The sequence below is a fragment of the Notothenia coriiceps genome, unplaced genomic scaffold (assembly GCF_000735185.1).
Source record: "Notothenia coriiceps isolate Sejong01 unplaced genomic scaffold, NC01 NC01_scaffold00037244, whole genome shotgun sequence".
In the NCBI taxonomy this organism is placed as follows: Eukaryota; Metazoa; Chordata; class Actinopteri; order Perciformes; family Nototheniidae; genus Notothenia; species Notothenia coriiceps.
The window spans coordinates 10849515-10864500 of record NW_011369945.1 but is presented as its reverse complement, the minus strand read 5'-3'; the positions used below and the strand labels follow the sequence as shown (position 1 = coordinate 10864500).

Below are 14986 nucleotides of genomic sequence, written 5' to 3'. Positions count from 1 at the left end.
CTTTTACAACAATACCTAAAAACAGGTTCGTGAAGTCCTATAAGTAACGATAGCCCTCATTCTACGTAAGGTACCTTATATTGTTTTTTACATAGAGCTCGCAAAGAGTTTGACATGGATATGGTGGAAATTCATTGTAAAACATCCATCCCGATGAACATGACCTTATAAATGAAAAAAACGATGAAACATGAAAATGTTAAGAAAACAATTTATCGAATGAAAAGGGGTTGATGGAAATCAAATGAACCGTCTAAACCTAATTTCTACACTTTATATTTTGTTGTATTATGAAATCAATGTGGATCTCATTTAGTGTTCCGATGGGACGTCGTACGTCTATTTAAAGTTTGATCGACGCGTGGAAACTATTTGTGAACTACGTATGTATTAATATTAGTTTTGTATACTATATAAAACAAGACTTTTAGACGTGTTACCTACCAATAGAATAAGAACAAACATTTATATAAAACTACGATTATGAACGTGAAAATGAACTGTGTAAAACTTTCGACCAAAAATTGAAAATTGCCACTCATAAGGATGTGAGACCATCAAACTGAAAATGATCGTTCTAGATTAGATGAAGAAGGAGGAAACGTATTCAGAGGATACAAAATCAAAAATAAGGACAAACATTAATTAGTCGGAGAGGTCCCGTACAACGTTAACACAGCAGAATTGACAAGGACAAACCAGAAGAGGAGACGTCAGGAAAAAAAAGGCACAAACGAGCGATCGTGAGACACACACACAGACTGGTGCTAAATTGTAGACCGTGCTCTCGTATCTTGCAGACCCTACGTCTGTCGCAATGAGAGGCACACCACTACCCCGATGTACTCCGATGAAAAATTCCTTTCTGTCAGCTTTGGGACTGCTCCTCCTGAATACCGCAAACTCATGTCTCCACTAAAGGAGGCAGACTACGACCACGATGAAATCGATTTACAAATCTGGCCGTAGTACTGTAAAAAGCACGACCAATCATTTTAGCCGGCCCGGCTAAAATAACTGGATGGCCTACCTGCCTGTCAGCCTTCCATCTGTGCACAAACTTATCTCGTGCCCTCATTGGTCATGTGCGCGTTCGTGTGTGTTGGAGGAGGGGCTCTGTAAGGAAGTAGCAGATTTCTTCCGGCGGTGTATTTTCAAATTCTAGCTGGTTTCTCCAAAATTACCTACCCCACCTTTAAGTACAGTACTTGAGCAAATGTACTTAGTTACATAACATCACTGTATACATAAACACATAAAAGCACACTCACTGGCCTGTACACTTTGTACTCTACTAGACAGCCTTACAAAAAAAACTTTTCTACATGTCTTGTTATGGCCATGAATAATGCCGATGGTTAATCAATGAAAAGTACTGGGGATACAAGAGTAACAGACAAGCAGCGAGAATTAGAGCAGAACTCAAAGAGAGGCCTGCAGAAAGCTGACAAAGGAATAAGAACAGGCATCCAGACATACAACAAACAGGGGGAAAGTATTTATACTCCTTGATAAATAGGGCTATTAAAACAGCATAGAGGCAAGATAGGAAGTAGGATGAATTGGGAGGGGGGCGGGGAGATAGTGAAGACAGGAAGGGAGTGACGAGCATCGAGAGAAATAGAGGGAGAGAGCGCAGGGAGTGAGTGTAGAGAGCCGAGAGGAAAGAGATGAAGAAGAATGGGCGGGGGTGTGTGGAGGCTGCCCTGTCCAATACACTCACACAAGCGTCTAATCTTATGTGCAGTATTGACCATTAGATTGCCAGTTGAATAATTCATGAAGCAAGAGGTGAAGGGGCACATACTTTCATGCCAAGTCTTTGAGAAGCATGTCAATATGAGCTGAGAAATGACACAGTATTGCAGACAACTCTGAAGTAGCGCTTTGTCTCTATAACCCAATGAAGGACTGACACACACACAGCGCACGGCAGAATGTCATTGACTATGATCATTCACTCCAAGGCCTTTCTCGTGGAGGGTATTTTGACTCGTCACATTGGGAAAAGCACAGGTGTAAATAATCAAATAAATGATGGTTGATTTAGTTTCAGGGTCCTGATACTGTGACATGGTTTACTGGGAGACTTCAATACAACGGAGCCATTGTTTATCATAAGTAACACGGTTTTCCGTCCAACACTACCTCATAAGTGTGCTGTGAAAAAGGCGTATTACCTCACCACAAAGTTAAAGTAATAACTGTATTGTTAAGTTAATTCAACGAGCAGAAAATGAATACATTTATAAATGAATGAACGACAACAAGGACCATCTTGGAAATAAGTCCTTCTACCCTCTTGTTTTCTTTTAAATGTTCATTTAGATCAATGTTACAACGTTTTAAGTTTCCTCTTAAGATTATCAAATCAAATGAAAAGGAGGTAAATACAGCAAATTGGTAAATGCTAAAAAAAAAAGCCAAACAGAAGCACAAGAAGAAAAGGGTCATAAAGTGCAGCAAATTAAATCGATAATGTTCATTATATAAAATCTGTCTAAAATAAGATTGAATTAGCCTCTATAAGCAAGTGAGTTTAAAATTCTTACAGGTTGTATTATGATATTTAGTTTATTAAAGTAAATTCTGTTATTACTTTTTTTCTATCCCTTTAAGCTATTTCATAAGCAAAAACGCTTCTCACCACGTTTGTTTTAAATCATTTTAAACTGAATAAGAAATGGATGGATGAATCAAACAAGCAATCTGAAGTCACCTTGTCTCTTAATAGTTTACAACAAATTATTTATCAATGAATTAATCAAAAAATGAAGATAATCATTCGTTCCACATGAATTGACAGTGCAGCTGGCACACACCTGACAGTCCTCTGGTGCGGGTACTCGAGCTCCTGGCCGTTACCAGAGCGCGGGTACGAGAGGCTTCTGGTGCTGCTGTGCTGTTGGTTGATGGGATACTGGTGGACGGAGGCGTTGGGCTGCGATGTGCTGTAGTAGGGGGGGGGGATGCTGTTACTGGTCTCACTGCGATAGTCGCTGTCCCTGTCATCCACAGCGCTGTCTGGGTCTTCATCTGCACAGACGCACATCAAAAGAAAAAGCTGCATCAGTCCTTGTGATGGTGTCATCATAGATTTCAGAAATAGGAGAAGATAAAAGCAAGAGCATGAGAAGAAAAAAAATTAAAAGGGATGATCCCGATTGAAACAATTCTCTGTACTATGGCTATTACAGATAATATAGAGATGAGATGTGAGCATACTGAACCCCTTTTAGACCCTATAGGTCATTCAGAGTGCAGCCATACATAAAGCACATGATGAATATCATTATCGGCTTTCTTCTCAGTCTCATCATCATAACTGCACATAAATCCACTCCTGCTCACCATCAGGACATGCTGTATTACTGTGGTGTCCACAGATCAGAGATGAACATCCCAGAGGGAAGTGATGAGAGACTTTAGCAGAGCTGAATCAGTCAAGAGCGAAACCAGCATCTATTAATCATTCATCATTATCCATCACCGTCTCACGCTCTGATGAAGGTGGCTCCAGCGACGCTTACACCTTCATGGTCATCTGTTTGACACTAATTAAAGTCATCGAACTTTGTTTCTCACTTCAACCGTGTCCCCACGTTTCTCTCTCTTTCCCTCTCACTCACTTCATCAGCTCACCAGCTATCATTAAGCTCTTTCCCTTTTCCTCTGTGTGGAAAGAGAGGAGATGAGTCTCTGCACTTGTGTGGGTGAGTTTGACAGACGCTTATATAAAAGCAATCGCTAATCACAGAAAAAGGACAGAAAGGAAGAGAGGTGGGGAGAGTTGTTTCTTAATGTATGTATACATTTCCAAGTACTCTATGTTTCCTATAAGCATTATGCACGGTTCAATGTTCATTATTGTGGCTCTGCACGGCAGAACATTAAATAGAAATATTAAACACTGCCTCGTGTTAAAGGGTATTTTAAGATAAATTACCCTGAGTAATCCACACACCGTTCATCAGAAATACTTTATACAAAATATATAGATATGAAAGATGGATATTAATAGGAGATATGTCATTTTCTAGAGCAACAAGGAAATCATTCTTGAAAAGAGATTTTGCCGTTTCATTTTCGAAGTGGCATTTTTTTAAGAGCACCACAAACTAAATGTAACTTAGTTGTATTGTTTGAGGGGATGGTGGCAGATATCACAGAGCGGGATAAACAAAAACTATCTGCATGACTAGATACCACAAAAAGGTAAGAGAGAAAAACAATGTTTGTTTTTGGGCATTTGCATAAACTCGCTCTTCTTCTGACATTCTTCTAATCTACACCCAAAAAACCAAATTGAAGCTTTAAGTGTTACACTCCCTGTTTCAAAGCTTTTGTGATGGTTAGAGAACCAAATGTATACAACATGTGATTCTCCAGATACATATGGACTCCAGTGTATGCACAGTATTTGTATATTGTATGTACACTTACTTTGTTGCTCTCCCCACAGGCTCCAGTTACCTGCAATTAAACAGGAGTGTTTTTAGTATTGATTATGAACTGCACTGGTGCCCAAACATAAACATGCATTCACGCAATTAAGGTTCCCAGATGGTGCTGGTGGATGGAAAGAGAGCACGGAGGAAGTGCTGAGTCTCCCAGAGTTTCCACCTGCAGCAGACAGCTGGCTCAGCAGCTCTGCAGACTGAACCAGAGGAAGCTCAGCAGCCTCCTGGAGAAGCGCCTCCGGACATCTGAAACCCCTATCGATTCTTTACAGTGCAGCCATCCTATCCCCCTCCGACACACACAACAACTCATGTGGGGGTTACACACATTATACTCATACTGAGCTTAAGCAATCTCATTACATCTCAACAGCTTATCGCATCATTCTCTTGCTCAGCACAAACAGATGGTTAATATATAGGGTGAACTGCCACTTACAGCACTGGGTTCCTGGTGCACGAAGAGGCCGCTCCTGCTCCTCCTGGTAAGAAAACTGGGGTCAGACAGATGGAAAACTTGACATAGATTAGCTGGTAAATTAATAGGGAGATGCTATATTCAGGAAGTAGAGAAATGTATGTGTAATATGGTGGTTTTGCCAATAAATCATCTGGGCATGTTGGTGAGTTGTGAGGATATTTTAGGGTGCTAAATCAAATGGGGGGACTACTTACATCTTGGTCCCTCATGGCATTGATCTGCTCCAGTTTTTTTGTCCAGTATCGTGCCTCATCCTCAGGGATATCTGGAAACAACACAGCAGGCAAACTCAGTTGACAAACACAGCTCTAATTGAGCTCTACCTACATCAGCCGTTAAAATAGATATGCATTTCCCCTGGAAACACTGCTGTCGTCGTTATAAACTCTGGAGATAAAGTGAGCTAAAACAACCCCAATATTGTGTGACCCAGATATTTTGGCCTGTTAAGATCAGTGACTTTGAAAATGGGCCTGTTCCCTCCCAGCTTCAAAGCCAATCCGCTATAAATAGATCAGCTCCACAAATGAAGGAGTCAGGTGAACAATATCGACTGGACGAAGAGGAAACAGTGAGAAAATGACACCTAATCAATGTAAAGAGGAGCATAGCTCGATCCCTGAGAAGTAAAGGACACAAACGCTCTCATCGACTCACAGACAGTCTTGAATACATATCACTGGAAGCAGGTCAGTTGAATTAATCATTCAGGGATTATTGGTGTTCATAAATCACAGTTTGCTGTGAAAATACATAGACAGACACCATTTATTCAAGTCGGCTTCTCATTCTCTCAAGGACTGCTGATTTCCTATATTTCTATATTTTCATCTTCTCCCCATATTGACAGTTTCTCACTTGTATGTGAATATTGATTTCTCACCGAGAGGCAGCTCAAAGCGTGTGTCGAGCAGCACCAGGTGGAGAGTGGGCTCTTTGGTGCCGGAGATCTCATTATCAGTCATGATGACCTGAGAGTCCAGCGTGAGCCACTCCCCCGGGCCCTCCTGCGTACAGAAAGACATTTTGAGGCCGACACACAAACAACGTGCTGTACAAATGGATGATCGTGATTAAAAACATGTCGGAGCAGCAAATGAGTACAGAGAGTTCAAATACAGTATTTCTCAAGTGGTGCTGGTGGCAAACCTCATTGGACTGCCGGATGCCCCGGAGGGGGATCCACACAGTGCCCACCATGGTGTCCCAGATCAGCCCTTTGTTCCACACCTCTACCGTCAGACCCAGGTCCAAGCGGTTTATTTCGCTGGAAAGGAAGAGGAAGACAAACAGGGGGGTTCGTCAAAAGTCAGAAGAAAAATGTATGACAATTCATTTTAAGACTTCTGTGGAAAGTTGGTAAATGTACTCAACTGCTAGTGAATGTTTGATTTATTTTTTAGACTTATAAAATATTTGTAGTTCAAATGTTCAGGACACGCATGGATCAGCAGTTTAATATTTCAATGCACATTTCTGGACGGCAAATATCTCTAAACATAGAGAGATACAACGTTTAATAATCAAGAGTTATATTGACAATACATATTAATTAATAAAGACTTGCAATATAAAAATATATATAATAAAACATTGATTGTATTAATATTAGTTTATTTTTGACAAGTTGTTATTAGTATTAACTAGAAAAATGCAAAAGAGACAAAAAAACTCTTCTTAATAAAAATAAGAAAATAAACAAAAGACCAAATTTACATTTGACATAGAGTACCTTATGAAAAGCATCTAAAAATAAACTGTAAAGAAATTGATAAAAACTACACCATTCGTCTTTTGAGGTAAAATTACCCAATATTTACAAAAAGAGCAAATATATAATAACATAAAATGAAACATGTTATAAATCTAAATATTCACAAGGTGATTTTGCATTACCAGTACTTTCACTTCGGTACTTGAACCATTTAGCTGACTACACATTATAACCTATTTGCTAAACACACAGTGAAGATGCACATGAATTACTTGTGGGCTTCACTGTGACAAATATAAGACAGCTCTCTGCGGGAGCAAGCCTAAGCGAATCCAACATAAAACATTTACAAGACAGCAGGAAGCAGCAAAAGAAGAGAGAAAGAGAGCGGGGGATGAATTAAGAGAGGAGAGGAGAAGAGTGTGATGAAGGCAGTGGAGGAGGTGATTGTATCGCATGCCTGCAGGGAGGGAGTGGGAACTTTAATTAAGAAATAGGGGTACTGGATTTCCCGTCTCCGTGGTGACTCCTTTTGGGAACGTGCCTGTTTGATGCATGGCAGGGACTGAGGGGGCGCAGTCACTTAAAGGCTGTTTGAAGAAGGCGACGAGGCTTTCTCTGCAGCCCAAACATTACATAATACAGCTTCACTGATGCAACCCCGGAACAACGATCAACGCCTCCAAACATCATACAAAACACACAGGACTCTGCAGTCAGCCTGCCTGCTGCATCCCACATGCTAAAGGATCCTCACCATTTACCGCCCTGACAGCACTGGAAAGACATCATCTCTGCATGCTGAAACAAAGCTCATACAAACTAGTGGGAAAAGCTGCTATTGAGCAAGAATAGGAGGAGATTGGAAGAGTTAAAAGTAAGGCTGAGATGTAAAGAGGAAGAGGAAGAGAAGGGGGAGGGGCTGAGTAGATGAAGATCAAGGAATGGTGTTTAAAGAATTGACAGAGGAGAGGAAGGTGGGGCTGGGAGGAAGCCAAGGTTTGGAATAAGGATGAGAAGGGCAAGTGTCGAGGGATAGCAGATGAAAAAAAAATAGAGGATTAGGCGTTTGTTTGAGGCGGAGGTGCGGATGTGGAGAGGAAGACCTACGTGGAGCAATGTGGAGATGAAGGGCACTTGGGGGAAGGAGGAGAGAAAGAAGAGGAGGGAGTACAGGTTGATAGAAAAAAAGAAAAGCTCTCAAGCAGGAGAAGTGGCGGAGACGATGAAGGGAGAAGGGAGAGGACGGAGCGAGGTAAAGGGAGAAAGAGAATCTGAAGAAGACGAGGGACTCACAACATGAAGTCTTGCTCCCAGCTGGGCAGGTTGCCCCTGACAGCAATGGTTGTGCTCTTCACATTTTGTACTTTTAGAGTCACATAAGTGTTGAATTTCTCTGTAAAAGGAGAGAGGGGGGAGATTAGAAGATAATAATGTAGATATTAGAGAATAGATTAATCTACATAGGAACTGACTGCATCCTTTGCATTAATGGCTGCAGCATGTAATGTGTCCTCAGTCTGCTTAAACATTTATGTGACGTAACAGCCAGTCCCTCCCTTTTTCTATTTCCAGGATCCCTGGTCTTACCTTGGGGTCCGTCCAGCTTGGCTTTCTTCACTGTGGACACACAGAGAGGGACAGTGTCACACACAGGAACGCCATCTGCTTTCACTTCTGAACGCTCATGCATGATCTCTACTGGCTTTCACCCAGAGAACAGGCACCGAGTGGAGGCTCGAGATCCAATAAAAAACACAGTTCTACTACATTGAACTTACTGTAAAAAAATGAATGCTGTAATATCAGCAATATCAATTTACAATCTGTAATAATAATAGTATTTAAACAGCACCTTTCAAAATATTGTACTTTACGACAATTTAAATAATGAAGCTTGGAGGGGTAGTCTGGGCTCATTTGTACCCTTTATGTTTATTTATTTGTATTCTACTATTTTGTATGTTCTTTCCCACTATGATCATGTATGTCATTAAGTATGGTATTCCTGTCATGCTATGTTTTGTCTTTATTATTTCTTGTTGGCTGTTCTGTTTGTCTTCTATGTTGAAACAGAGAAGCAGGATTTCCACCCCAAAGAAGTCGTACTATTGCTAATACTTACACGGAAATAATTAAGCTAAAACATGTTTTAAGATCAAATATAGGATTTCTATTTTAAAGTTATACATACTTTCAATTAGAAAGAGCTGTTAAGATAAAAGTGAGTCACTAAATTGTATGCAATGTACATATTTACATAGCACATTAGTGTTTATACCCAGTGCTCTGCCTTCTTTGTTGTTGCCATAAGGTCTGACATGTTGGCACTGAGTGTGGGGGAAATACATAGAAACAGACAGCGCTGGAACTTCATCAGTGTGGGAAAGAGAAAATAGCATACAGCACAGATTACAAAGGATTACCAAAACATGTATATCTACATCACTAATATGATCTGATTAGAAGAGATTTAAATAGAATACCATTGTTTGAGACTGAACACACATGCCTGTTCAAATGGGACTGTCTCATTGTATAAGCATTCAAGCTCCAGCTTTATCCAACCCAAGGGTTTTCACAGTACATTTAAAGCCCAGGCTTTCTCTCTGCAGCACTTTTTTCCCGGCTTTGACGTAACTCACACATACATTATTAATATTCTACCCACCGCACTCCACCGCGCACACACACATGCTCCAGATCCCCACACCTCACTGCAGGTGTGTACGAAGGTTCACATTAAGACAAAATGCAAACGCAAGCTTAATGCTTCCTGTAAACAAACCAACACTTTTATCGGCCCTTAAAAAAGCAGTGTGATCACCACTTGATGTCTTAGTTCACAATATTCTCCACAGACCCTCCACACTAGAACAGGTTGTCATAGTAACCACCAGGAAATGAAGAGTTGATGGAAAATGTCCCTGAGTCAGCAAGGCACTTTTCTAGTTTCCATTTCTCAATACTTTCACTTTGTGTATTTTTTATGAAACACACACACCCTGAGCTAAATCTGTAGTTTAAGTGCCATGGGGTTACATCAGCAGACGCACGCACGCACGCACGCACGCACGCACGCACGCACGCACGCACACACGCACACACACACACACACACACACACACACACACACACACACACACACACACACACACACACACACACACACACACACACACACACACACACACACACAGAATCACTCACATTCACCTGCGACAAAAAAAAGCTTTTCATCTTTGCTTCCATTAATACCTCACCAACCTTTATGCAAACTTAACCTGGAACACACTTAAACACACACATCTGTGTATTTGCTAAATGTATGCCCTGACACTGGCACAACTTCCATTTGAAAACCCAGAGTAGTTGCAAATAAATGCTGAGAAGGTAAGTAAGGAACCGAGCAATCCTTTACGATGTTTAGGCAGACCACATCGGAGCCTGCTTCGTCCTGTGTTTAAGTGTCAACACTAAAAGAGCCCTGGAAATATATCAGTACATGAGGAGGATCAATAAAAAAAGGAATTGGATTTTCGACAACGGAAAGCTGAAGTTTAATAATACCACACAATCATACATCTCCCTGACAGACTGAGTTATGATGAGAAATGTCCACAAGCTAACAAACAATATGTTTGTCACAACTGGATGTATCTAAGCAACACAAACCCACACATACAAATACGGTCCATGTAAGTGCCTATAACTCATAAACAATAAAGCTCATGATAGGCTGTATCATTAATAAATCGATTGAAATGTAGGCTTTCGCTAAGTAGCCAAGAAAACCAGGTCAAAGCTATAACTATCTATCACCATCTGATGAAATGTCTTGAAGGACATAACAAATCAAAGCCTGTTTGTTGTTGTATTCTTTAATCAGAGGAAGCACAGCACAATCTGTAAGACTGAACAGTACATTTTCTGCGAACCCCATTACTTCATTCAGGAAGTACCTCTGACACAGCAGACTCTGACTTATGGGAATAAGCGGATTGCCAAGAAAACAGAGACTCGACAGGGAATCAAGCAAACCCTTCAACATGAACTGTCAGGGAATGTAAAGTAGGGAGTGGGTGAGCCGAGTTCAGCCATCCGCTGACAAAATGAGAGGGCTGACATGATTCAGAGAGCGCCTATATACATATTTACATATATGTATGCACACATATCCCCACACACACGGATCTGCAGTAGTCTTTGTGACTGCTGACAGAACATCACACCTAAAAAAACAAAAACAAATCAAGACGGTGAGAAACTGGACATGAAGGAAAGCAGAATATCTGCAGGAAAAGATGCCAAGTTTTTCAGAGTTAATCTGTATCTGTGTCTGAATTCTGCTGGGTCTGCAGATGCTCTGAAGAAATGCTGCCTATTCCAGAGGCACAAAGTACAGAGGAGGCCAGAAATAGCTCCAGTCAGGTAAGCATGAATGATGTAACAGGAACAGAAGAGGGCTCTCTGCCAAGTCTCGTAGTCTACGACACTGACAGCCGCAGCCGCTGTTTATGAATGAATAACGGTCCGGGTCTTAATGACACCTGGGACTGACTCAGAGCAGGGCCCGGCAGTGGGTGGACTGGCAGCAGGATATGGGGGGGTAGCATCCATTATGGGCCCGGCGTATAGAAGGTGACTTTGAAACCTCCTTAACTATCATTTTATCCCCACAATATTATCTATGACAAACGTCTAGCCCCTAAACCTACCTCCAAACATATATTTACATGTACTGACTAATTGGGATCAAACATTTATCAAATATGTGAGAGAAGATGAATATGAATAATTAACAGTTTTGGGTTAAGGAGTAAACATACTTCTATAGGTCCTTCACTGCTTAATATCAAGTCAAGTGAGGACAAAATGCAGAACCTTTCAAATTGTCAGCACTATTTGTTCCAATGCAAGATGACACAACACCCAAATAATAAGGAGAAAGTTGTTTTTGCAATTATGCTGATTCAACCCCTATCTGTCCAACAGTGTTATTTTAGAGGGGTCTCCTCTCTCTCTCAGCGTGGATCATACACTCCCCTGATGACTGCAACCTGTGTGTGAGGCTGAAGGGTATTACTTTATGAGCAATCACAGCAGATGCATATTCATGGCATGGAGAGGCAACAGTGTCAGCATCAGGAGCTTTCAGGGAGTCTGGTAGGAGGAGGTGACGCATCGCTTCAGGGAAAACGCTGAGAAAGAAGGGGCGAGCATCTCCAGCCCAATACGAGTATTCCCTCACGACTACAGCGGCGCGGCAGAGCGGCAGGAGTGGTGCGGCAGGAGCGGTGCGGCAGCGGCAGGGGCTTTTCCTCGTCCTCCACCTCCTCTGACTGCCCACGCATGAATGAAGAGATGACACACGCTCACACCGCAACCCACCACCAGGATAGGAAAAAGCAGTTCTCCTCCTCCATGTACACATTTATAGAAACTCAAAGAGCCCAATGAATGGTAGGCTAATAGTCACGACTGGGCTACCCTATAACAATTCTGCCTACCTGTTTCTACGGTCAGATAATTCATACAAGGCATCTTTAATTGAGTTAATTAAGCAAGCATGTCATTCAGCAACAGTGCCGTTAAAAGTATCTCAGTGGCATCCCCCACTGTAAACGTGCTGTGTTTCCGTAAATACTAGCTGCTGCTGTGTGATTTAATGACTGATCAGCACAAATCCTGCTCGGGCTACACAGACTTTTCTCCGGAGCTGATGATAGCCCGCAGGCTCTGTCAGACAGCAGCTAAACCCCAGCAGGTGATACTTAAAGACATCAAACATAGCCCTTAAATGTCCTCTCTTACCTCCCACACATAGCAGGGACATCTCTGATATCGGCGGGAGCGTCCCCGGCTGTCCTCTGCTGAGAGCTCCGTGATTTGTTTGGTCAAGTCCGGTTGTCTCTTGGTTACAAAAAAAAAACTCAAACCGCCAAACCGTTACCGTAAAAGGTACCGGAAACCAGTCGGCATCATGTCAGAAGCGCTCGTCTGTTTCTCTGCGGAGATGTTGCTCTTCTGGCAGGACAAGACACACAGGAGTGGATTCCTCGCCCCCCTTTTCTCCCTCCTCTGCATTGCTTCAGGTCTGCTCTGCTGCTGCTCCTGCGCGCACAGCCATCTTGTTTCAGCAGCAGCACCCTCCGCGCGAGGACAGCTCCCCCGTGCCGCGCCGCCCTGACGTCACGGACGGTTGATGAATAGCAGGCAGGAAGAGAGGGAGGGGGTGGGGGAATACATAATAAACATAATCATGCAGTCAATGATGTAGGCGAGGAATTTCATTCATTATTTTCACAAAGTTTCACTCTTTAGCTTATTGTATTTGATTTGACATGCATATATTTCACTTTTCATTGGTCCTGCAACTAAATCTTGCACTATTTCATTTCTACAAACAGTTTCTTCTTGCACTATTTTATTTGGTTTATTATCATATGTCCTATATATTTATGTTGCATTGTTAGCCTGGGACTTAAGATTGTCATTGCCATAACGACACTATGTGTGCATATGACAAAAAAACCTTTGAGTGAAACTTACAAAGCATTTTAGAAACATTTTCGTATTCTAGTATTTCATAATCTAACCAAGCTTTGTAAAATGCAGTTTAAATGTATTTTTTTTTTAAATAAAATGTATAAACTAGCCAACAATACTCCAGTGTCAGATTGTATATGATTGGCATTATGCAGAAAAAGGGCTTGCTTTGGGGCATCACATTCTCTGCACTGAAGGGCACCCTAGAGCACAGCTGATTTATTTCGACATTATGCAATTCTGATCATTCACAATATTGCAAGGGATGCTCATGTTTGAATCACTCTTTTTTAATAAAAAAATTGCAATATTAAGATGATCATAAGTAGATTTTTTGGAAAATCAAATATGAAACAAATGCAATTTCGATTATTGTACTAGTCTTTAGTGTGATTTTCATACAATTCAAATTATATGTTTAGCCCTACTCGTTATGTAGAAGAGGGTATACGCAGGTAGTATTTCCACCTCCTTTTCTTTCAAAAAGCCATTAAGTTAGGAGAATATCCACTTTCTCCTTATACCGAGTACAGCCACCTTACCATGGGACGACTGGTTTTACTCTAGATGGCAATTTATGAGGGACATCCTGGTGGACCAAATCCTTTTTCAAAGCATTAGACTACTAGCATTAGACTACTAGAAAGAATTCTGCTCCGATTTCTTATCAGTACAACATAAGACAAACTGGATCCATACCAATTTGCCTATAAACAAGGGTGCGGTATACGGAAGATGCTGTGGCCACTCTGGTTCACATCATCACTAAACATTTAGATAAACGCAACACCTATGCAAGAGCCCTCTTTCTAGACTTCTCATCAGCATTCAACACAATACAAGCAGACATCTTGGTGTCAAAAATGGCCAAAATGGAAGTAAATCCATACCTTATTTACTGGTATGCTGCTTTCCTCACTAGTAGAGAGCAACTTGTGAAGGTTAACAAAACCCTGTCATCTGAAATCATTTTTGGCTCACCATCTGACTCCCATAAAGTCCCCATTGTCATCCATACAGATGAAATTACATTACATTGCATTTAGCTGACGCTTTTATCCAAAGCGACTTACAATAAGGGAGCAGGGAGTTTCATACAAATACTTGGGTGTAATGATTGCGTACTATGTTTAATGAAAGTAACCGAGTCTAGTTCAGACTTTAACTGAACGCAGTGTCGTCGAGGTACAAGCGTTGTAGTTTTCTGTTCAATAGGTCTGTGTTATGTACTTTGTGTTTGTTGTTGTAAATTGTATTGTCGTGTTAGTCACTCTCTTTTCGACCGAGTTTCTCGGAAGTCCACAACGTAAACTAGACCTAAAATCGGAGACTAATGACGAACTCCTAAACTGACCTAACGTGTTTCCTCACGGAAGTCAGACTGAAATAAAATTAAACACCCTGGACATAGAGGACTACATCTACCAATCGTCAAGTATAAATGACAAAGTCTTGTACCAAACCCAGTCTCTACTACCAACAACCTGTCGGAGTGATTACCACAAGTACTAGTATATTAGTATCTCAGAGACTGTCCCAACCTGGTTGTTAGAAACTCGTCTAAAAATTTGTGCCAACCTCGGTCAAAAACTAAAATGTCGACGACCTTGTTTTGTAAACATGGTCCATCATAACGTCATGACGTCTTATCTGTTCTAGTGTCTACCAATTTTCTTGTTGTCTCTTAAAGAGACGAGAGGGGTTTTCCTGGATCTGCCGCCTCTTTTATTTAAGAAACAAAACAGGAAAACGAAGTCTATAAGTTCACTAGGAAGGTACTGT

The 14986-nt window shown here is 41.3% G+C and overlaps 2 protein-coding genes across 2 annotated transcripts in view; one reads left to right on the top strand and one right to left on the bottom strand.

The window, feature by feature from the left end:
• Positions 1-969, top strand: part of LOC104965294 (proteoglycan 4-like) — a 12950-nt gene extending 11981 nt beyond the window's left edge. Inside the window, exon 5 of the mRNA XM_010794252.1 lies at positions 801-969. Within this exon, the coding sequence (XP_010792554.1) occupies positions 801-969 (169 nt within the window). The remainder of the gene's footprint in view (positions 1-800) is intronic.
• Positions 970-1422: 453 nt separating this feature from the next.
• LOC104965293 (protein unc-13 homolog A-like) lies at positions 1423-12835 on the bottom strand. The gene is made up of 10 exons (XM_010794251.1): positions 12470-12835; positions 8246-8275; positions 7952-8051; positions 6091-6208; positions 5825-5948; positions 5136-5206; positions 4900-4942; positions 4444-4473; positions 2823-3036; positions 1423-1444 (listed from the first exon to the last, which is right to left on the bottom strand). The coding sequence occupies exons 1-10, from the start codon at positions 12489-12491 to the stop codon at positions 1423-1425; spliced, it is 774 nt and encodes a 257-aa protein (XP_010792553.1). The 5' UTR covers positions 12492-12835.
• Between the last annotated feature and the right edge of the window lie 2151 nt (positions 12836-14986).